Source organism: Microcebus murinus, chromosome 9, assembly GCF_040939455.1.
Source record: "Microcebus murinus isolate Inina chromosome 9, M.murinus_Inina_mat1.0, whole genome shotgun sequence".
Classification (NCBI taxonomy): Eukaryota; Metazoa; Chordata; class Mammalia; order Primates; family Cheirogaleidae; genus Microcebus; species Microcebus murinus.
The window spans coordinates 97,438,309-97,460,588 of NC_134112.1; the positions used below are offsets into that span (position 1 = coordinate 97,438,309).

Consider the following 22,280-nt stretch of genomic DNA (forward strand, 5'->3'; position numbering starts at 1 on the left):
GCTCTGGGCCTTTCTGCAGGGCCCATGCCTGCTCCCCGGCCCACCATAGTGACCATTCCCTGTCCTCCTGCTTCCTGCTCTGCCTAACCCTGGCCCTCTGTCTGTGCTCAGAGGGTCACAATTGGTGTGTCTCTTGCCCAGTCAGTGCCTCCTCTCCAGCCGTCCTGCAGCCCCTGGCAGGGGCTGTGGGCCAACTCTGGAGCCAGCAGCAACGTCCCTCTGCCACCTGTGCCACCTGGTCGGGCTTCCACTACCGCACCTTTGACGGACGCCACTACCACTTCCTGGGCCGCTGCACCTACCTGCTGGCGGGCACTGCTGACTCCAGCTGGGCTGTCCACCTCGGGCCTGGGGACCACTGTCCCCAGCCTGGGCTCTGTCAGCTGGTGAGGGAGGGAGACAGGGACCGCCACAGGGAGGAGGCTGGACACAGGACAGCCGCTGATGCCCTTTCCACTATGTGTCTCACCACAAGGTACGGGTGACAATGGGACCCGAGGAGGTGCTGATTCAGGGTGGAAACGTCTCTGTGAAGGGGCAGCTGGTACCTGAAGGGGAGCCGCGGCTGTTCCACGGTGAGGACACTGTGGGGGCAACAGACCGCCGGGCCCCTCTGCCCCTCTGGGAAGTCTGCACACCCCCAGGGCAGGGGTCAGAAGAGCAGCAGGGACAGTTTGGGACTGTGCCCACTGCTCCCCCCCGTCCCCACCCCCTGCCACTGGGAGGCATTTGCAGATGCAAAGCCAGGCAAGGAGCCTGGAGGACACTGGCCTGGTCCCTGACCCTATGCAACCCACCCTCTCCCACCACCTCCTCCATGTATGATCTCGGGCAGGTCCCTCTGCTTAACCTCCCTGAGCCTCAGTTTCCCCACCTGCCTCACAGACGGTGGTGAGGAAGTGCTTTGGTGCTAAGCCATGCGAAGCTCTCCTGCTGGGCCTTTTGTTCCAGCTGGGCTTCCCACGTGCATGTGCGTGTGTGTGCATGCGCGTGTGCTATGTAGTTTTCTCTTACAAGAAAGCGTCCGCAGCCTTCATGAGCATCTCAAAGAGGGCCATGATGGAAAACAATCGCTCTGCTTTAAAGAATATGCTTTCATGATCAAGTGCGGAGCTCTGTAGAATTGAGAATTCCTTCCCTCCTGCACTCCTCCCTGGGCACTTTGAGCCCTGCTGTGGTCATGGGTGTGTGGCCACAGGTAGCCAAGTGACCCCCTTCCCCACCCAGGGCTGAGCCTGCAGTGGCTGGGGGACTGGCTGGTGCTGTCGGGTGGCCTGGGGGTCGTGGTGCGGCTGGACAGGGCTGGCTCCATCTCCATCTCTGTGGACCACGAGCTCTGGGGACAGACGCAAGGCCTCTGTGGGCTGTACAATGGCCGGCCTGAGGGTGAGTAAGGGGTGGCTTGGTTGCTGGTGTAGGAGGGAAGGGGAGACAGGAGCCTCCAGCCCCGGCACCCTCGCCTCTGCCTTCCTCAGATGACTTTGTGGAGCCTGGCGGGGGCCTGGCCGTGTTAGCTGCCACCTTTGGGAACTCCTGGAGGCTTCCTGGCTCGGAGGTGAGGCTGATGCCCGGGCTCCCTCCCTCCCTGCCTGCCACTCCCAGCTTCTCAGCCTGGCCCAGCTCCTACTCCTCCAAGCCCTTGTCCTGGCCCCATCGCTGTCCTGCCCCTAGGAGGGAGTCCGGCCCTCTCTCAGACCCTCAGGGCAGAGGACAGGCCGCAGGGTCCCTGAGAAGCGTTGGTGAACCAGTTAGTCCTCCAGGCCTCAGCTCCTCCGCCTCCTCACCTGGGCTGCCACCTTGCCGCTGTCCACGGCACCAGGGTGTGGGCTGGTGGACGTGATTACGGGGCCTTGATGCAGCCCCGTAATGTGAGAGCGGTGGTCATTTTCCTGGTGTCCTGGTTCATGTCCCTCACCATGTCCCCACCCTGACCTGACTCCGTTTGTCCCCAGCCTGGGTGTCTGGATGCAGTGGAGGTGGCCCAGGGCTGTGAGGGCCCCCTGGGAAACACAGAGGTGGGCATGGAGCCTGGCCAGCTGCGGGGCGAAGCCCAGGACGTGTGCCATCAGCTGCTGGGCAGTCCGTTCTGGCAGTGCCATGCCCAGGTATGGGTGGGGGTGAAGGTGGTGTCCGGTACCCAACGGGGTGCCAGAGAGCTGTCACCAGGTGGTCTTGCCCTGCCACTAGGATGCCTGGGGCCGTGGGTCAAACTGTGCCCTCCCTGTGCTTGGCTGTGTCTCTGGGGACCCAGAGGCTGCTCTGCAAGACCCCTGCAGCCCTCCCAGACCGATTCTATGTGGTTATGAGCCAGGGAGGTGATGGAAGCTGGAGGCCGAGGTGCCAGCGGCGAGGAGAGGCTTTGTTGCTGAGGGGCTGTCCTTTCCTGACAGGTCCCCCCTGCTGAGTACCACGAGGCCTGCCTCTTTGCCTACTGCAGGGGGGCCGCCGCGGGCAGCGGGCGCGAGGGGCGGCGGGAGGCCGTGTGTGCCACCTTTGCCAGCTACGCCCAGGCCTGTGCCAGGCGGCACGTGCAGGTCACCTGGAGGAAGCCCGGCTTCTGCGGTACTGCCTGGGCTCCTACCCTACCAAACTGACCGAGGGTGGCCACCACCCACGGGTGTATTCCCCGAGGGCTCTTCAGGGTCTGGCAGGAGCCACGGCCACTCATGGGCCACTCCTCTGCCCACAGAGCACCCGTGCCCCGGGGGCCAGCTCTACTCCGACTGCGCCTCCCCCTGCCCGCCCAGCTGCCAGGCAGTGGGCCCGGGAGAGGAGGGCTCCTGCGGGGAGGAGTGTGTGAGCGGCTGTGAGTGCCCGCGAGGCCTCTTCTGGGACGGTGCCCTCTGCGTGCCTGCCGCCCGCTGCCCCTGCTACCACCGGCGCCAGCGCTACGCCCCGGGCGACACCGTGCTCCAGCTGTGTAACCCGTGGTAGGTCCTCACTGGGGTGGCAGCGGTGTAGTGCCTGCTGCTCTCCCCAGCCTGCCTCCCCCATCTCCAGCCTGCCCCCCCCATCTCCAGCCTGCCCAGGCCCTTCTCATGGGGGGCCCGGGGCCGCCCCCGGCATGGCAGATGGCCCTGCTTGAAGACCTTGTCTGCTGACCTCTGCCCCTTCCAGTGTTCGGGTGCAGGGGAGGGGGGAACCAGGGTGTTGGGGTGGCGTCTCCAGCTCTGCCCCCCATATGCCCACAGCGTCTGCCGGGGCGGCCGCTGGCACTGCACACAGGCCCCGTGCCCGGCCGAGTGTGCGGTGGGAGGGGACGGGCACTACGTCACCTTCGATGGGCGGAGCTTCTCCTTCCGAGGTGGCCCGGGGTGCCGCTACAGCCTGGTGCAGGTGGGCAGAGGACCAGCTCCTGGAGGGGGTCTTGCCAGAGCAGAGGCCATCCTAGGGGATGTTGGGGTGGGCTACAAGGAAACCACTAAGTCAGTGAAACACACGGTCCTCCCGGGAAGAGCAGAGAGAGCCAACTCTGGAGGGAGCGAGGGAGGGAGGGTGCCTGCCAAAGGCCCAAAGCCTCCCCCTGGCTTCCCCTGAAAGTCCTGCTGTCGAGGTCCCCAGCCAGGGCCACACACCAAAACCCATCCTCAGTCCTCTCCCACAGATGGGACAGGCTGGGCTTGTCACAGGCTACTTCATGCAGAGCGCCCCAGGGGAGATAAGGGGCCTTCGTCCCCACCCGCCCTTCCCCACACAGTTCGGTCACTTTCCGAGTTCAGGGGCAGCCACGTTCTTTCCCACGCTTCTAGGGGCCCTTCCGTGATCCCTCCATCTAACTATTGGACCGTTTCCACTCCTCTCATGAGTAGACACGGGGTGACAAAATCGGGGGAGTGTAGAGTCCTCAGAGAGGCTGAAGGCCTGTCCATCAGGAGGAAGAGGACAGCTGTCTCCCCCAACACACACAGCCGAAGATGCACACACACAGACCACACACCAGCACACAGACTCACATATGCACCCTGTTCCCACTTACACAGACACAAACAGGCATGCACACACAGCATACACTCATGCATGTGCACATAGATTTAGCACATACGTTTGCATGCACACATATAGACGAACATTCATACCTGTGGGGAGGAAGCGCATCATCTCACCTCAACATGCAGACATGTACGTGTACACACTCATGCACACACAAACACATGCCTTCACATGCACACACGCACACATACGTGGCCATGCGCACACATGCACAGAGACATCTGCACATGCCAACCCTTGGCGAGGGTTAAGCCCCTTACCTCACAGAGAGGCTGGTAGGCGGCTGGACAGTGGTCGGTTTAGGTGCTGGGCGGGGCTGCCTCCAGGTGTGTGCAGAGGGTGCAGTGCAGAGAAGGTCCCAGAGAGCTCTGCGGAGAGCCTGAGGTCCGCCCCCCCACACCCCGTGTGCCCCAGGACTACGTGAAGGGGCGGCTGCTGATCCAGCTGGAGCACGGGGCCTGCGACTCTGGGAGCTGCCTGCACGCCATCTCTGTCTCCCTGGGGGACACCCACGTCCAGCTCAGGGACTCAGGTAGCCCCAGCCCTGCCTCCTTGGGGCACCCAGCAGGCTTCCTTTCACCACTGCCCCACCCTGCCCGATGGCGCTGGAACCCCAGGGTAAACTGCAAGTAGTTATGAGAGTCCGAAAGGCCTCAGGCTTGGCCAGACCAGGCAGGCCCTCTAGGGCACTGTCCCTCCAACTCTCTGCCCTGGTCTGCTCCTGACTCTCTGCCCAGCTCCATCGGCCGCTGGCCACAAAAGGAAAGGAACAGGCAAAATGTGTGCCGAGGGTGGCCCTCGGGCCTGGGTGGGAGGGCCCAGGTGTGAGAGGTGACCTCTGGGGTCACTCCAGTTGTCTCTGGCTGCCCACCCTGACAGGGGCTCTCCCACCCGAGGTTCTTCCCTCCTAGCGGCCCCCTCCCTCCACGTGCTCCCCGCCCCCATCAGGCCCCTGTTCCAGGAGCTGTGCTGGCGGACGGGCAGGACGTGAGCTTGCCCTGGAGCGGCGCTGGGGGCCTCAGAGTCTCCCGAGCCTCCTCTACCTTCCTGCTGCTGCGCTGGCCTGGGGCCCAGGTCCTCTGGGGAGTGTCGGACCCTGCTGCCTACGTCACCCTGGACCCCCGTCATGCCCACCAGGTGTGCCAGGGTGGTGGTGAGCAGCTGGGCAAGGCCATGGTGGGACTGGACAGGACTGTCTCACGTGGACTCCTCCTGTGGCCCAGGTGCAGGGTCTGTGTGGCACCTTCACCTGGAACCAGCAGGACGACTTCTTGACACCGGCTGGGGACGTGGAGACCAGCATTGCTGCCTTTGCCAGCAAGTTCCAGGTGGCAGGCGAGGGAAGGTGCCCCTCAGGGGACAGCGCCCCGCTTTCCCCCTGCAGCGCCCACTCCCAGCGCCACACTGTCGCAGAGGCAGCCTGTGCCGTCCTGCATGGCCCGGCCTTCCAGGTAGCCGGGTGGGCGCCGCCCACACCTGTGAGATGGGCGACACCTGCCCTGCCCTCCTCCTGGGCTCTTAGAAGGATCAAGGGAGATCAGCCAAAACCAGGGAGGTGGCAGCAGGGACTGAGGGGACGGAAGCCCCATGGAGGAGGAGCTGACCCATTTCCTCCTCTATTCCCAAGGAGTGCCACGGGCTGGTGGACAGGGAGCCGTTCCAGCTGCGCTGCCTGGCAGCCGTGTGCGGCTGCACCCCTGGCAGGGACTGCCTGTGCCCGGTGCTCTCTGCCTATGCACGCCACTGCGCCCAGGCCGGCGCCCCGCTTGCTTGGAGGAACCAGACTCTCTGCCGTGAGGCTCCCCCTCCTCCCTTGTCCTCCCCCTTCTAGGAGTGGCTGGGGGCAGGGCTGCACCTCTGACCTTGGCAGATTGCTGGGCTTTTCCTCCTGCAGAGGCCCAGGGGCTGTGGGGTGTGCAATTCAGAGGGGGTGGGCAGAGCTGGCCATGGCAATGCCCCTGACCTGCATGTGTCCCGTGCCCAGCCGTCCTGTGTCCTGGTGGCCAGGAGTACCAGGAGTGTGCCCCGGCGTGCGGTCGACACTGTGGGGAGCTGGAGGACTGTGGGGAGCTGGGCGGCTGTGTGGCTGGCTGTACCTGCCCCCCAGGGCTGCTGTGGGACCCCGAGGGCCAGTGTGTGCCCCCCAGCCTGTGCGTCTGCCAGCTCGGAGCTCGTCGCTACGCCCCGGGCAGTGCCACCACGAAGGACTGCAACCGCTGGTGAGGGCAGCGACCTTGGGGCGAGAGGAGGAATGTGGGGTGAAGATGTAGAGCTTGAGAGAGAATGGGTGGGCTGTGTGGCCTTGTGGGTCACATGTTGGGGACCACAGTGTGCTGGTAACTTCCCTTCAGTCGCAGAGCACTCGAGGGTCTACAAGGCACTTTGATGTACGCTATCTTATTTAATTTTACTTTCTTACAATGACCTAATAAAGTGAGAAGTGGAAGAATTGTTCCCGTTTTGCGGATGAGGAAACTGAGGCTCAGATAGGCTAAATGGCGTGCAGAGTCACAGGCCTGGCTTATGAATGAGGGTAGAGGCGGTACGGGTCAGTGCAGGCAGGGCCAGGATCCGGCACGGGGTGGGACAGTGCAGTCCCTCTCCTCCTGGGCTGGGAGCAGGCTGTTCAATCTCTCTCTCCACCCCAGAGCCTGGAGAATGGTGCCACTGGAGCTGGGGCAGGAAAGGATGACAGTGCCTATCCCAGGCATGTCAGGGTGCTGCAGACAGCCCAGCCCCCTGCGCTGGTGACTGGCTGTTGGGAGCTGAGATGCTCAGGTCTCCGGCGTCAGGGCTGGGTCTTCACACCTGTGCCCCCAGCATCTGGGCTCCTGAGACTCTCACTAGGTCAGACCAGGGCCCCGGGGGCCTGAACTTGGTGCTTCCTCCCTCCCAACCTGCTGCAGTGTCTGCCAGGAAAGGGGCCTCTGGAACTGCACGGCCCGCCGCTGTCCGCCACGGCGGGCATTCTGTCCCCGGGAGCTTGTCTATGCCCCTGGTGCCTGCCTCCTCACCTGTGACAACCCCCAGGCCAACCACTCCTGCCCCGCGGGCAGCGCTGATGGCTGTGTCTGTCCGCTGGGCACGGTGCTGCTGGTGAGTCCAGGAAGGGGCAGCAGCGCGACCTCCCCTAGGCCAGGGCACTGCCCTGCTCCCCTCACTGTGCACAGCAGCGGTGGGGTCGTTGGGCAGCCTCCCACGGCATGCTTTGTCCCTGCCCTCTGCCCAGGATGAGCGCTGTGTGCCTCCTGAGCTGTGTCCCTGCCGTCACAGTGGGCAGTGGTACCCGCCCAACGCCACCATCCAGGAAGACTGCAACGTCTGGTATGTCCAGCCACTGTGACCTTGTGGGTCTGGCTCTCCAAACGTCATCCTTCCCTTCGCCAGAAGAGGCTGGGGTGGTAGGTGGGGTGTCCAGACTGCCCGGGTGATGGGAACCCGCAGGACCCCTCCACAATACCAGCCTGTCTGCAGTTGCCTGGAACCCAGCCCAGCTTCATCCCTGTCCTCAGTGACTCTGTTTCCCCCCACCTCACCCACAGCGTGTGCCGGGGCCGGAAGTGGCACTGCACAGGCCGGCAGTGCAGTGGGCGGTGCCAGGTGTCAGGCGCCCCCCACTATGTGACGTTCGATGGACTGGCCTTCACCTTCCCCGGGGCCTGCGAGTATCTGCTGGTGCGAGAGGCCGGCGGCCGGTTCACAGTCTCTGCCCAGAACCTGCCCTGCGGGGCCAGCGGTCTCACCTGCACCAAGGCGCTGACTGTGCGTCTGGAGAGCACTGTAGTGCACATGCTCAGAGGTGGCTGGGACACTAAAAGGGTGACATTGCCGGGGCCTGGGGTTTCCATGCCAGCCCATTGAGGGACAGCTCCTCCATGGCTCAGCTGCCCTCAGCTGGTGCCTTTCCTCTTGATTGGGAATCATAATTCCATAAAGCTCCAAGAAATTAAGGCCCAGAGAAATCTAATGATGTGCCCAAGGTCCCATAGGTAGAGAGGCAAAGAAAGGATTGGAGGGGAGGCTGGAGAGCCCCTCGAGGGCCTGGGGGGCCCCTTCCTCCAGGCTGGGCCTGAATGCTCTCTTCTTCCACAGGCCGGGCAGTGACAGTGAATGGGGTGAGTGTGACACCACCCAAGGTCTACACGGGTCCCGGGCTGAGCCTGCACCGTGCTGGCCTCTTCCTGCTGCTCACGACCCGCCTGGGCCTCACCCTGCTCTGGGACGGAGGTCAGCCCCTGCCCCGGCCGTCTGACCCATGCCCGGCCTCAGCACAGGGCTGGACTCCCCGAGACTGTCCTCCCGACGCCAGACCTGCCCCTGACACCCCCACAGGGCACGTTTCCAGCCTGACAGCCAGGCCAGGCCCCCAACCCTGACTTTACCCGCCTCCTGGCCTCAGCCAGCACAGCCCTGCCTCCCGGCCCGTGCACACGGTCAGAGTTTCCAAATCAGGTTTTCATAATGATGTTTTTCTTCATTATGAAAGCAATACTTCCGCACCAAAGAAACATTTAGGAAATACCAAGCTTTAGAAACAAGAAATGAAAATAAATCTCCTGCCATCCCACCACCCAAACACAAGCAGCTGGCACGTTAGAAATGTAGCTGTTACTGAGAAACCAAGAGAAAGCGAAGTGACACCCACGTGGCCTCGGCTCAGTGCCGCCGGGCTGCCCCCTGGCCCGAGGCCGCCAAGGGCTCTGGTGCCGGGAGGTCCCGCAGACTACCCTGGAGTCTGGCTTCCTGTCCAGAACGTGACCTGCCCCCAGCCTGGCGTTAGCAAAATAGACCCCAGCTTCTCCTCCCCTTAGCCCCCCAAATGTAGGTGTCCTCGCTTACCACCACCAGCCAGCGCCCCCCACAAAAGAGGGTGGTGGCCCCTCACGGTGTGAGAGACAGGCCAGTTGTCCCCCCTTGGTCTTCTCCCGGGCCAGAAGAAGGCCAGTGTGCTGATTTGTTTGCAATGCTGCCGCCAGGCACGCGGGTGCTGGTGCAGCTGCCCCCCCAGTTCCGCGGTCGTGTGGCCGGGCTGTGCGGAGACTTTGACGGAGACGCCAGCAACGACCTGCGGAGCCGCCAGGGCGTCCTGGAGCCCACGGCTGAGCTGGCCGCCCACTCCTGGCGCCTCAGTCCCCTCTGCCCGGAGCCAGGAGACCTGCCGCACCCCTGCACCGTGAGCAAGGGCAGGAAAGGGGGAGGGGTGGGGTCCAGAGGCCAGGGCCCGTCCAAGGTGCTGGAGCTGCCCTGGGCCTGCAGGTGAACGCGCACCGGGCTGCCTGGGCTCGGGCCCGCTGCGGGGTGGTGCTGCAGCCACTCTTTGCCCCGTGCCACGCGGAGGTGCCCCCGCAGCAGCACTACAAGCGGTGTGTGTACGACGCCTGCAGGTGAGCGGGGGCGGGCTGGGGCGGGTGGGAGAGGGGGTGCCAGGGGTGGGCAGGGGTGCCGGGTCTGAACGCGCCCTCCCACAGCTGCGATTCAGGGGGCGACTGTGAGTGCCTCTGCTCAGCCGTTGCCACCTATGCAGACGAGTGTGCCCGGCACGGGCACCATGTGCGCTGGCGCAGCCAGGAGCTCTGCCGTGAGTATGCCCCACCCTCAGCCCCTGTGCCCAGTCCTGGCACGTGCAGGACGCTTCTGCTGTGTGGAGAGCCAGCCGTTTGCTCATTCGAGAGCAACTACGCATCGCAAGCTTACTGCTGCCACTCTTCTAGATCAGCCAGACATGCGAGAACGGCTGCCCTGCAGAGCTGACACAGTACAAATGGCCCTGGCGGGGGGAGAGGGAGTCTCAGCAAAGGTCTATGCCAGGCACCCCTCTGCCCTCTGTGGGTGTCACCTGGACCATCTCGCCTAGTACTGATGCATACTGTTGCCCTCGTGCCTCGGTGACCCGATCCTCTCTCCTCTCCCTCAGCCCTGCAGTGTGAAGGGGGACAGGTGTATGAGGCCTGTGGCCCCACGTGTCCCCCCACCTGCCATGACCACCGTCCCGAGCCCAGGTGGCACTGCCAGGCTGTGGCCTGCCTGGAGGGCTGCTTCTGCCCCAAGGGGACTCTGCTGCACGGTGTGTGGGTCAGAAGGGGCAGAGGGGAGGGGACGCTGAGATTGGGAAGGGGCCACAGGTCATGGTGACAGGGCTGGGCTAGTAGCCACCGTGCCCTCTGGCTCTGAGCCCTGGGCTCTGTGATCTCAGGAGGAGCCTGCGTGGAGCCGGCCGCCTGCCCCTGCGAGTGGGAGGGCAGCTTCTTCCCGCCGGGGGCCGTGCTGCACAAGGACTGCGGGAACTGGTGAGCACGGCCAGGCCCTAGGAGGGGCCTGTGGGAGGAGCCCCGCGCCAAGCCCAGCCTGGACTGAGCCCAGCACACCGTGTGCTCAGCACGTGCCAGGAGAGCCAGTGGCGCTGTGGGGGTGACGGTGCCCGCTGCGAGGACCTGGTGCCCAGCTGTGCAGAGGGAGAGGCCCCGTGCCAGGGGAACGGACACTGCATACCACTCTCGTGGCTTTGTGACAACCAGGACGACTGTGGCGATGGCTCAGATGAGGAGGGTGAGTCTGTGCCTGTGCATGGCAGTGACAGTGATGGGTTAGTCCTTGTACGTGTCACCAAGCTTTCTGGGGCTGAGGTGGTTGTCCCCTGGGGTGTCTTCTTTAGCTACTGCTCCCATTGCCAGGGACTATGACTTTGGGGCGGGTGGGGCGGGTGGGGCATCCCGGTCCTCCTGGGACCCTGGGCAGTGTCCTGAGCCTGCCTGCTGCCCCGTGCCAGGCTGTGCCGCCCCAGGCTGTGGGGAGGGGCAGGTGTCCTGCAGCTCTGGCCACTGCCTGGCGCCGGCCCTGCTCTGCAACGGCAAGGACGACTGCGGAGACGGCTCTGACGAGCAGGGCTGCCCGTGCCCCCCCGGCTCGCTGACCTGTGCCGACGGGGGCTGCCTGCCCCCGGCCCTGCTCTGCGACGGGCACCCTGACTGTCCAGACGCCGCTGACGAGGAGTCCTGCCCGGGTGCGTTGTCCCCTGCCCTGGACGCCCGCCCACTAGGCACCCCCTCCCACAAGGCCCCTGTCCTCGTGAGCCCCCTCCTTTGCCAGGTTCCCTCTGTGAAGTTGGCACCTGTGAGGGTGTGAGTGGGGTCTCCTCAAGAGTAAGAGCAGTGGGCAGTGCCCTGCGACCGGCTCCTCCTTTCCGGCTGCAGAGCAGGTGAACTGCATCCCCGGGGAGGTGTCCTGCATTGACGGCACCTGTGTGGGCGCCAGCCAGCTGTGTGACGGAGTTTGGGACTGCCCGGACGGAGCTGATGAGGGGCCTGGACACTGCCCCCTCCCCTCTCTGCCCACACCACCTACCGGCACCTTGCCTGGGCCCTCCACCGGCTCCCCGGACACTACGCTGCCGGGTCCCCTGGCCGGCGCCAGCCCAGGTGAGTGTCCTGGAGGCAATGGGCGGAGAAAGCTGGTGGGGACGAGGGGGAGGGGTGGGGGAGTGTCTGAGGGCGTGGGTGCTGCTCAGGGCGGGAAGGGGCAGGCATGGGGCAGACAAGGGGAGATGCCCACCTGAATGCCGTGGCGGGCGTTTGAGGGGGATTGAAGAGTCCGAACTTTATTTCCTGGCGTTCAAGGCCTCCCTCTGAGCTGAGGGGAGTCTTCTGGGAACTCCTGGTCCAAGAGAGAGCTTTTGGAAAACCAATAGGGCAGCAAAATGCAGGAGGGATTGGACTTGGGGAGGGGCAGAAGGTGGGTACAGCCGGGCCCGGACAGGACGCGAGGGCCTGGAGCAGCGGGGGAGATGGCAGGGCAGAGCCGCCTGGAGGCCGCAGAGCCCGCCGAGGGTCTAGCGCGGGCGCCCTCCGCAGCGCCGCCCTGCGGCCCCTTCGAGTTTGCGTGCGGCAGCGGCGAGTGCACCCCGCGGGGCTGGCGCTGCGACCAGGAGGAGGACTGCGCCGATGGCAGCGACGAGCGCGGCTGCGGCGGGCCCTGCGCGCCGCCCCACGCGCCCTGCGCCAGCGGCCCGCACTGCGTGGCCCCGGGGCAGCTGTGCGACGGCGTGCCCCAGTGCCCCGACGGCTCGGACGAGGGCCCCGACGCCTGCGGTGAGAGTCCCGCACCCCCACCCGCGCGCCCCATGGCCAAGCAGGCCCGACCCATCTCCCCGCACGCACCTCCCGCCTTGCCCTCTGCCGACCAGCTGGGGGTGCAGCTAGAGTGACTTGGAGGGTGGGGACTCAGAGTCTGAGCAACTTATACCCTCTTGTGATCTTTTCATGAAACTTTTTTGAAAACTTTCTGCCCTGCCACCGAGGCCTAGGGGAGAGAGGATAGGGGGTTTGTCTTTGCCCAGAGATTTCTTTGAGCCAGGCGTGGTCCCATATTGGCCCTGCCTCCTACCCGCATTCCCCTCCACTGCCTTGGCACCCCTGCCAGCCCCTTTGCACGGAAGGGGTGGGAGGGGACAGAGACACAGCAGGACACTCCTTTCGATGGCCTTAGGCTCCACCCAGCCGCCAGCTTGCCATGGGCTCTCTCCCTGCGGTTTGCCCCCTGGCCTGCCTGCACCCTGAGTGGCTCTGCGGTAGGATCCCCAACTGTCCCCAGAGCAAGGATGAGCTGGACTGCAGTGCAATACTTCGTTCACCTGAGGGAGGCCATGCTGGCGTGAGCCTGGGAGGTGGCTGTCATGCCCTGCTAACTGTGTTTTCTGTCCTCTTCTCCCTCAGAGGGGCTGCCAGCCCCAGGAGGCCCCAACAGGACAGGGGCTCCCTGCCCAGAATACACCTGCCCTGATGGCGTCTGCATTGGTTTCCAGCTGGTGAGAGTGGGAATGGGCGGAGGAGGCAGAGCCGCTGCGCACCCAGCTCGATGGGAGCCCTGATCCCCTCCCCTCCCCAGGTGTGCAACGGGAAGCCTGACTGCGAAGGGCCGGGGGAGGCCGGGCCCTCCCCAGAAGAGCAGGGCTGTGGGGCCTGGGGCCCCTGGAGCCCGTGGGGGCTGTGCAGCCGCACCTGTGGGCCTGGGGTGCAGGCCCGGAGCCGCCGCTGCTCCCCACCTGGCCTCCGGGTGCTGCAGCACTGCCCGGGCCCCGAGCGCCAGTCTCAGGCCTGCTTTAGCGTGGCCTGCCCAGGTGAGGCCTGGGCTGGGAGGGGTGGGGGCCTGGAGAAAGGGGGAGAGAGGAAGGGCCCTGGGCCTAGGCCCTACCCCCCCCCCCCCGTCCCTGCCGCCCACCCTGCCCCTCCGCCTCACAGTGGATGGAGAGTGGAGCTCCTGGTCTCCCTGGTCCCCGTGCTCTGAGCCGTGCGGGGGCACCACGACGCGGCAGAGGCAGTGCCACCCACCCCAGAACGGGGGCCGCACCTGCGCTGCGCTGCCCGGGGGCCCACACAGCGCCCGCCAGACCAGTGAGTGGAAGGGAGGGGCCCCGGTGGAGGTGGGAAGGCTCGTTCCCACCTGCTGCCATCCACCCTCCCCAACCTCTGGCCCTTGTCCCGGCTTTCTGTCAGAGCCCTGCCCTCAGGACGGCTGCCCCAACGCCACGTGCTCTGCGGAGCTGGTGTTCTGGCCCTGTGCTCCCTGCCCTCTGACCTGTGATGACATCTCTGGCCAGGCCATGTGCCCGCCTGACCGGCCCTGTAGCAGCCCAGGTAAGGGGACCTGGGGCCCAGGGTCTGGCTGCGGGCTGCGGGTCTGTGGAGGCCGAGCTCCCTGCCTGGGAGCCTCACCCTGGGCCTGCCCTAGGCTGCTGGTGCCCAGAAGGGCAGGTGCTCGGCATCGAAGGGAGGTGTGTGTGGCCCCGGCAGTGCCCCTGCCTGGTGGACGGCGCCCGCTACTGGCCTGGGCAGCACATCAAGGCTGACTGCCAGCTCTGCACCTGCCAGGACGGGCGGCCCCGGCGCTGCCGGCCCAACCCAGACTGCGCTGGTGAGGCCCCACCCTAGGCCCTTCCCTCGGGGTCCCTGGTCCCTTACCCAGATCACCAGCCAGGCACCCACCCCCTCCTCCTCCTGGTCCCAGCTCTGACTCTCGGCCCTCCCTCAGTGGACTGCGGCTGGTCCTCCTGGGCCCCCTGGGCCGAGTGCCTGGGCCCGTGTGGGAGCCAGAGCATCCAGTGGTCCTTCCGGAGCCCCAACAACCCCCGGCCCTCCGGCAGAGGCCGCCAGTGCCGTGGCATCCACCACAAGGCCCGCAGGTACCCTGCACCCACCCCGGGGCCCTCGCCCCCACCTCCCACTCAGGAGGCTTCCTGTGTGCCCCTTCCCTCGATAGGGGACCCCTAATTAGGAACCCTGCTCGTGCCCCGGCCAGGACGTGGCCTTCTCCTACTTCAGTTTCATGCCCTCTAGGTCCAGAGGGGGTAGACAGAGCCCACAGATGCAGCTTGACAAATCCGGGGCAGGAATGGGTCCCCTGATTTGGCCCCTTGCACCTCTGGAGGTACCTGGGGCGAAGCTCGCCAGGGAGGTATCTGCCCGCCGGCCCCCTGGCTGCGGTGCTGCCTCAAGTGGCTTCCCTGCCCCTCTTCCGGGCCAGGTGCAAGACGGGGTGTGAGACCAAACGTCCCAGTTTGCCCAGGACTGGCCCAGTTTTCCAGGCAAACCAGGAGGGCTAGTCACCCTGGGTGGGTCCCCTCCGTTCCCAGGTGCCTGACGGAGCCCTGCGAGGGCTGCGAGCACCAGGGCCGGGTCCACCGCATCGGGGAGCGCTGGCGCGGGGGCCCCTGCAGGGCGTGCCAGTGTCTGCACAACCGCACCGCCCTCTGCTCCCCCTACTGCCCGCTGGGCCGCTGCCCCCAGGTGAGAGCCTGCAGGGGCGTTGCGAGGAGCCCAGGGCAGGGGAGGCTGATGGGGTGGGTCGGAGGTAGGCAGGTGGCCTGACCTTTGTCTGGGTCCCCACAGGGCTGGGTCCTGGTGGAGGGAACAGGAGAGTCGTGCTGCCGCTGTGTCCTGCCTGGTGAGTGGGCCGGGGGTGGCAGAGGGCCACCAGGGGAGGAGGATGGGCAGGGACCCTGAGGGGCACCAGGTGACTGGATACACAGCCTCAGGGTGCTGAGCAGCCAGAGTCCTGGATGCTGGGAAGGCAGGGACCCTGTGGTGGCAGGGCTTGTCTCTGCCCTCCCCTCTCTGCCTGCCTCCCTTGTCGTTTAGAGGCTCTCTGCCTCCATCCCCTCACCCCCGCCCGGTGCCATCTTTGAGGGCACTCTCCTTTCTGCTGGGCCAGATCCGGTTGCTCTCCTGTCCCCCTTTGTTCCTGATAAAGTTGGACTTTTTCAAGAGCATGTTTACCTTAAAACGAATTATAAATGGAACAGGAAAATCCAAAGGGTTATAGACAGATGCATTTATGGGTGCAGCTTTCTTATCCTAAAAGTGCATCCACAGGTTGCTGAGGTTCAGACAGAGCCAGCATACACAGTGGTACAGGTTGCTCACCGCACAAGTTGGCTGGTGAGTGGGGGCTAGACGCCAGCCCGAGGGCTGCTTCCATCCGGAGGCAGCCCCTTTCTAATGCCCACAGAGGCACCCCATTAGGGACAGCATCCCCGGATTAGGAACGGCAGCTGCTTGGTCCTGGGCCTAAAGCAGCTTTGGATTGGCGGTTTTATTCTATGTTCTCCAAATAGTCAGCAGAAGTGAAAGCCCCCAGTATACACCAAGGGAAGGAGGGACCTTTCTCAGCTGGGGGGTGGTTCCTGGGGTTCCTGGGAAGTCATGGGAAGGAAGTGCTCTGAGAAGTGGGGAGAGGCCTGAGAGCCGGGCCAGCGACTGTTGTGAGCCTCTCTCAGTGTCGCCCCCCTGACCCGGCGTCTCCCCACCCAGGAGAGGACCAGACAGTCCACCCCATGGCCACTCCCGGCCCAGCTCCAGCCCCCGGTTCCCAGGTCGGAGCCCCACTGGTCAGCCACATTCTGCCTCCGCCGGGAGGTGAGGGCCACGTGCTGTGGCAGTGCGGTGCTGAGGGGTGCGCTCTGCCCGGGGGCGGCCAGACCTGGAGGGAGCAGGACTCGGGGAGCTGCCCCCTGCTCTGCACACAGAGGGTCGTTATCCATCTTAAGTTCCCTCCCAGACCAGTCTTCTGTCCTGTTGTCCTATCCTTGGACACCTGTGTGAGCCCTTCCGATCCCCCAGCTCCCCTTGTGGCTCCTGCCACCCTCTGTCCTCCCCAGTCCAGCCCGTCTCTCTCCTCTGCACCCAGACCCCTGCTATTCTCCCCTGGGGCTGGCCCGACTGCCACAGGGGAGCCTGCGAGCCTCGTCCCAGCAGCTGCAGCACCCCACCTGGGCTGCCCTCCCAGCAGCCCCCACCGAGGGGCCGGGCCCTGAGGGATGGAGCCCCGGAGAGGGTGCTTACGCCGAGTGGCAGCCCTACCTGCAGCTGGACCTGCTGCGGCCCCACAACCTCACCGGTCAGTGCAGAGGCTGGGGGACGGCAGTGACGGGGAGGGGAGGGGCTCCTTCAGCTCTGACCTCTGCTCTTGCCCTGGCCCCGCCCCAGGCATCGTAGTGCAGGCGGCTGGTTCCTCCAGCACTCACGTCGCCAGCTTCTTGCTCCAGCTCAGCAGTGATGGTCTACACTGGCACGACTACCATGACATCCTGCCTGGCGTCTTGTCCCTGCCCAAGGTACCACCCTCCCAAGGCCCTGGGCCAGTGACCCACCTTATTATCCCTTTGTGGGTCCCAGAGTCTTTGTCCCCAAGGGCTTTTTGGCCTCCCTGAGGGACACGGCCTGCATTCGACACTTGTTGAACCCCTGGGAGGTAGCAGGGGCTGTGCTCTGCAGAGCAGAGGCTCGGGTGCCGCTGTCGAGTGGACGCTGGAAGCCATCCAAGTGGCTCAGACTTAGGGCAGGTAGTCGAGCCCTACAGCAGCCTGCGGGGGAGAGGGGTGAGGAGACAGCGAGTTCAGCGAGGGCCTCGGGGAGCCCAGGTCCATGCAGGGCCATGTGTGGAGCAGCCTGGCACAACCCTGCCCTCGTGGGGTTTGCATCACCCCGGGGAGACTAGCCCCAGGAAGCAGCAGGAGTCAGCCGACGTCACGAGTTCACTCTTAACTGTGTAAGCAGCACCCGCTGTGTGCAGGTGCTGGGCCAGGCCCTGGGGACACAGTGGTGAGCATGACCTGGCCCCTGTGCTCAGGGCACCGCCAGCCCAGGAGGAGGAGCTTAGGCCAGGACCAGCCTTGAAAGGCCCAGACGGCCACTGCGGGGGGCATGGGCCATGGGGGTGCGGCAGGGTCCATGTCGAGAGGGTGTGAGGGGGGAGGATGATGAAGGGCACTCAAAGGTCACGTGGGGGGAGCTTGAGCAGGAGGTTGGGGTCCGTCAGCAGCACCCTCTGCCAGCAGCTTTTCCCTGACACCTGGGGCGACCTGGCCCCCGAGGTATGGACATTCGGCCAGATGGTGCAGGCGAGGCACGTCAGGGTGTGGCCCCGAGATGTCCACCACAGCGAGCGCGGCCAGGGCGTCTTCCTGCGGGTGGAGCTGCTGGGCTGTGAGCCAGGTACGGGCTGGGCCCGGAGCGGGCGGGGCGGGTGAGCGGGGCCTGCTAGTGTCAGCAGCCCTGAGCCATGTGCCCCCCGACAGTGTCCCCGACAGTGTCCCTGTCGGTGCCCCCGTGCCCTGGGGCCGGGCACCGCTGTGCCAGTGGAGAGTGTGCCCTGAGAGGGGGCCCGTGCGACGGCGCTGCAGACTGCAGGGATGGCTCGGATGAGGAGGGCTGCGCGCCCAGGTGCGGAGGGGCCTCCTGCCCAGCTCTTAGGGGGACAGCCACGCAGGAGGGCCCCTGCACTGCCCTTGCCCTCCCTGGCGCCCACGGACCCTGCGTGCTGAGGAGCTGCCACTGGGCGCCTTCAGAGGCCCTTTCCCGCCTGGGATTCTAGGGTGCTGTGCCTTTTTCTCCGAGTGTAGCCCCTACACCTGCACCATCCGCAGCACCTGGACCTTGTTGGAAATGCAGATTCTTGGGCCCTCCCCTGACTTCGAGGTGGGGCAGCACTTCTGCCAGCCTCGGCAGGCAGCGTGCTTCCCAAATGCCCCATCAGCACAAGCCCCCAGGCCCAGGCCAGGTCCCTGACCCCTGCCTGGACGCAGGGCTCTCAAGCTGGGGGAGCCCCTGGGACCCCTGTGCCTATTTTTCTTTCCAGAGTCCATCCCACAGCCGGGACCCCGGTCTTCTCCTCCACCCAGCCCAGGGAGGTGAGTGGGCAGCTGTGGGCCCAGAGGGTAGGGACAGGGAGCCCCCACTCCTGTGCCTTCGTCTCCCCCCTGCACATGTTCAGCCGTGTTTCCCTGGTGTGTGTTCCCTGGTGCTGCCTCAGTCGGGCCTTCAGCCCAGGAGCCTTCTGGGGGCGGACGGAGGTGGACAGAAGCACAGGGTGGGCGCTGGCCCGGAGGAGTATGGGGACCAGAGAGGCCCTTGCCCCTGGCAGGGAGGTGATGCCCACGGGGCAGGCGCCAGAGCACCCATGCTCAGAACCGGAAGAGCACTGCGCACGGGTTCCCAGAGGCTCCCTGGACAGGGCTGGAAGGATGGGGGTTGGGTGTCTATCACGTGGAGGAGAGAGCAGGACACCTGGCCCCGGGGAGCAGCCTGGTCAGGAGCCCAGAGGGTGTACACATGTGTGTGCACGTGTGTACATGTGTGTGCCCATGTGTGCTCTTGTTGAGGCAGAGACGGGGGAGTTTGGGGGGGCAAGAGCGGAAGTGGGCCGCCGGGGTGGGCCAGTGAGAGCAGGTCCCTGAGCTCCTTGAGGGCGGTGGGCGGGCACTGGGGGCGGCAGACCTCACATGAAGAAGAGTTGGCGCCATCCTCAGCTCTGCCTTGGGCTGCGGGGAAGGCAGAGGGAAGGCGGAGTGGGGGCGGTGAGACCGTGGGCGCCCCAGCTGCACCCTCCATGGGAATGGGAGGCTGGTGCCTGGACAGGAGCTGCCCTCAGAGCCAGGGCTGCGTGGGGCGCTGAGCCCTCTCCCTCCGCAGGGTCTGGCGGGGACTGAACACGGGCATCCCGTGCAGGAGCCACCCACACCCCCCACAGGTATGTGTGCAAGCTCCAGGCCCCTCCCCAAAGCCCGTCCCCGCCTGCCCTTCTGGAGCAAGGGGCAGTTACATGTCAGACGGTCCCTTCCTCTGACCCCTGCCCTCCCCCAAGTGAGAGAGCTGCGGGGTTGGCGCAGGGAGGAGACACTGGTCACCCTGGACATGGCGAGGTCCTGCCCCTGCCCTCCCTCTGGGATTCCAGGGTTCGAGGGCTGTAGGTTGGTGGAGTAGGTGGTTCCAGGCCTGCTCCCAGGCTCAGCCTGTGCCCTACAGTGTGCCCCACCCCGGGGGTGGGAGGCCGCAGGCCCAGCCTGTGTTCCCTCTGCTCACCGCCCGTGCAGCGCGCCCCCTTGCCGAAGTGTTGGCTGGCCCAGATCTCTCTGCGTGGACACGGGGGCAGACGGTCACCAAGTTAGCACGTTGTAAACAAGACAAGGAGGGTGCGCCCTGCCCGGTTGTGATCAGCCTCCCGGGGCCACCGATCATTCACCTGCACCCCAGCCAGGGGAGAGCTGTCTTCACAGTGGGGCAGCCAGGACGGAGGGGAGCGAGGGCCATCAGGGCAGTGGCTCTGTCTGGGCTTTGTCCTCCCCAGGGAGATGTTGGGCACAGCATACCACCTGTCTGGGCCTCAGTTTCCCCATCTGTGAGAAAAGGAGGTCTTACAGACAACCTCCACGGCCCCTCCCTGTAAGTTCTGATTTAAGTTCAGAAGCCTGGGCGGATTGTGTTTCGGAGCAAATCAAGCAACTTATACCGTCCCTCAGGTCCCTCACGTGTAGCCCCATGGGATGAAGTCTAATCTCGTTTTATGTCCGGCTCTACGAAATGGCTAGTTTTGAAGATGAATCTCTTGCCAGAAAATGAGACTCTTTTTTTTTTTTTTTTGAGACAGAGTCTCACTCTGTTGCCTGGGCTAAAATGCTGTGGTGTCAGCCCAGCTCACAGCAACCTCAAACTCCTGGTCTCAAGGGATCCTCCTACCTCAGCCTCCCGAGTAGCTGGGACTACAGGCATGTGCCACCGTGCCTGGCTAATTTTTTCTATATATATTAGTTGGCCAATTAATTTCTTTCTATTTATAGTAGAGACAGGCTCTCACTCTTGCTCAGGCTGGTTTTGAACTCCTGACCTCGGGCAATCTGCCCTCCTCGGCCTCCCAGAGTGCTAGGATTACAGGCGTGAGCCACCGTGCCCGGCAAAAATGAGACTCTTTGCTATAGCTGCCGGGAAGCTAAAAACTAGTTTTTTGTATAGCAGTAGAAATGGGCTCATCCTGAGACTCTGGTAGTATTTGCTCCTTCTGCTAGCTGTGTTTAAATGACCTCAGTCCTTTCTCTCTGTAAATATGTTACTTTATAGTGAATTGGAACTTGAAAGTTGTCACGTGTCTTCTTGAGAATAGAGGACAAATGTCAGATCAAAACTAAGTTATCTATTTTCGGTTAAAACCCTTCTTGTGCCCCTTGGAATACCAAGTCCCTTTCTTTCTTTTTTTCTTTTTTTTTTTTTTTTTGAGACAGAGTCTCCCTTTGTTGCTCAGGCTAGAGTAAGTGCCATGGTGTCAGCCTAGCTCACAGCAACCTCAAACTCCTGGGCTCAAGCAATCCTGCTGCCTCAGCCTCCCGAGTGGCTGGGACTACAGGCATGCGCCACCATGCCCGGCTAATTTTTTACATATTTATTAGTTAGCCAATTAATTTCTTTCTATTTTTATAGTAGAGACGGGGTCTTGCTCTTGCTCAGGCTGGTTTCGAACTCCTGACCTGGGGCAATCCGCCCGCCTCGGCCTCCCAGAGTGCTAGGATTACAGGCGTGAGCCACTGCGCCCGGCCCCAAGTCCCTTTCTTTTTTGATCTGAGACCCCTGAGAAGGTGGCATGTAGTCTGTGGTACCTGCGAGTCCCCTGCACCTCCCAAGCCTGGGATCAGCTCTGAGGGCCGCGCTGCGTCCTCTCTCATGAAGGGCAGCCGGGCAGGCCTCACCTCTCTCCCTCCTCCACCCACAGAGAGGAGGCCCGCGAGTCCTGCCCCAGCCTCCAGGGCGCTTCACCTGAGTTCTGGGGAATCCGTGCAGACACTGCCCACCACCCCCACCCCACAGACGGAGGCCGGGACCCCGCAGCCAGGGATGGCCGCCGTGACCATGCTCCTCCCACACCCAGAGACTCTGGGGACCCCTGCTGGTAAGGCGCCAAACCCTCTGTCTGCGCAGAGCCGCGTGAGCCGGCAACTTCCCTGTGAGGGGCAGGGTCCTGGGAGGTTGACTGCTTTGTTCAGAGTCCCACAGCTCTAGGTGGCGTGCCCAGTGTCTCCCAGGGGACAAGACAGCCAGGACAAACCCACTGTCCTGATGGCCCATGCCACCCCTCAAGGTCATTTTAGGAAGGACCAGGCCCAGGACTCAAGCCTCCGGACCCAGTTCACTCCTTTGCCATTATCCCAATAGAGGCAGAAAGTGGGGCACGCCAGGTGCCCAGAGGGGGACTGACCACGGAGGGAGGACAGGGCAGGCCGGGTGACTGATGGGCTGGTGCGGTGGTGCCCACAGGCCAGAGTGTCGCCCCGAGGCCCTTCCCAGCCGTGCGGTGCAGCCCTGGCCAGGTGCCCTGCGAGGTGCTGGGCTGCGTGGAGCAGGCGCAGCTGTGTGACAGCAGGGAGGACTGCCTCGACGGCTCTGACGAGAGGCGCTGCGGTGAGCTCCTGGAGAATCCGCTGGTCCCACGGTGGTGGGAGGGTGGCAAGACGTGCGGAGAAGTCCCTGCTCCCATTTCTAGCTCATATGGGAAGGACCTGGGAGCGGCTTAGGGCAGCAGGGATCGGAGAGAAACTGAATGAGTAAAAACACCGAGAATGTGTGTCTTTGGGGACGGTGAAGAGCAGGAATAGGATAGCTCTTGGGTCCCAGCTTGTTTTATGAAACCTGTCTGACCCTTGAGGAGGCTCATCTACCCATCCATCCATCTACCCATCCATCCATCCATGCATCCACCCATCTACCCACCCATCCATCCATCCACCTACCAATCCACCCACCCATCCATCCATCCACCTACCCATCCATCCATCTGTCCATCCATCCATCCATCCATCCATCCATCCATCCATCCATCCATCCATCCATCCAAAGTAGATCATAATGATCAAAGCCTAGTTTTCCAATCAGGAGGAGAAGTCAAGTGTTAACCAATCTGTTAACCAATGCACACTCCCTGGGGTGCAGGGGCTCCCCAGGGAGTATGCATTCAGGAAGAGGGTACCCAAGGGAATG

The 22,280-nt window shown here is 64.1% G+C and overlaps 1 protein-coding gene across 1 annotated transcript in view; it reads left to right on the forward strand.

The window, feature by feature from the left end:
- SSPO (SCO-spondin) overlaps window positions 1-22,280 on the forward strand; it is a 52,016-nt gene that overhangs the window by 1,314 nt on the left and 28,422 nt on the right. Inside the window, 45 exon segments of the mRNA XM_076006767.1 lie at window positions 146-386; window positions 476-575; window positions 1,228-1,386; window positions 1,476-1,555; window positions 1,953-2,105; window positions 2,391-2,562; window positions 2,690-2,930; window positions 3,192-3,336; window positions 4,405-4,522; window positions 4,952-5,127; window positions 5,214-5,441; window positions 5,618-5,783; window positions 5,975-6,209; window positions 6,897-7,086; window positions 7,220-7,314; window positions 7,533-7,789; window positions 8,083-8,217; window positions 8,967-9,163; window positions 9,247-9,374; window positions 9,459-9,568; window positions 9,905-10,054; window positions 10,184-10,277; window positions 10,367-10,536; window positions 10,757-10,992; window positions 11,183-11,405; window positions 11,838-12,074; window positions 12,472-12,526; window positions 12,528-12,598; window positions 12,699-12,790; window positions 12,871-13,102; window positions 13,224-13,376; window positions 13,479-13,619; window positions 13,714-13,896; window positions 14,014-14,164; window positions 14,615-14,768; window positions 14,871-14,925; window positions 15,792-15,896; window positions 16,168-16,377; window positions 16,467-16,594; window positions 17,318-17,474; window positions 17,570-17,702; window positions 17,882-17,957; window positions 18,118-18,169; window positions 21,019-21,195; window positions 21,561-21,704. Coding sequence (XP_075862882.1) covers window positions 146-386; window positions 476-575; window positions 1,228-1,386; window positions 1,476-1,555; window positions 1,953-2,105; window positions 2,391-2,562; window positions 2,690-2,930; window positions 3,192-3,336; window positions 4,405-4,522; window positions 4,952-5,127; window positions 5,214-5,441; window positions 5,618-5,783; window positions 5,975-6,209; window positions 6,897-7,086; window positions 7,220-7,314; window positions 7,533-7,789; window positions 8,083-8,217; window positions 8,967-9,163; window positions 9,247-9,374; window positions 9,459-9,568; window positions 9,905-10,054; window positions 10,184-10,277; window positions 10,367-10,536; window positions 10,757-10,992; window positions 11,183-11,405; window positions 11,838-12,074; window positions 12,472-12,526; window positions 12,528-12,598; window positions 12,699-12,790; window positions 12,871-13,102; window positions 13,224-13,376; window positions 13,479-13,619; window positions 13,714-13,896; window positions 14,014-14,164; window positions 14,615-14,768; window positions 14,871-14,925; window positions 15,792-15,896; window positions 16,168-16,377; window positions 16,467-16,594; window positions 17,318-17,474; window positions 17,570-17,702; window positions 17,882-17,957; window positions 18,118-18,169; window positions 21,019-21,195; window positions 21,561-21,704 — 6,905 coding nt within the window.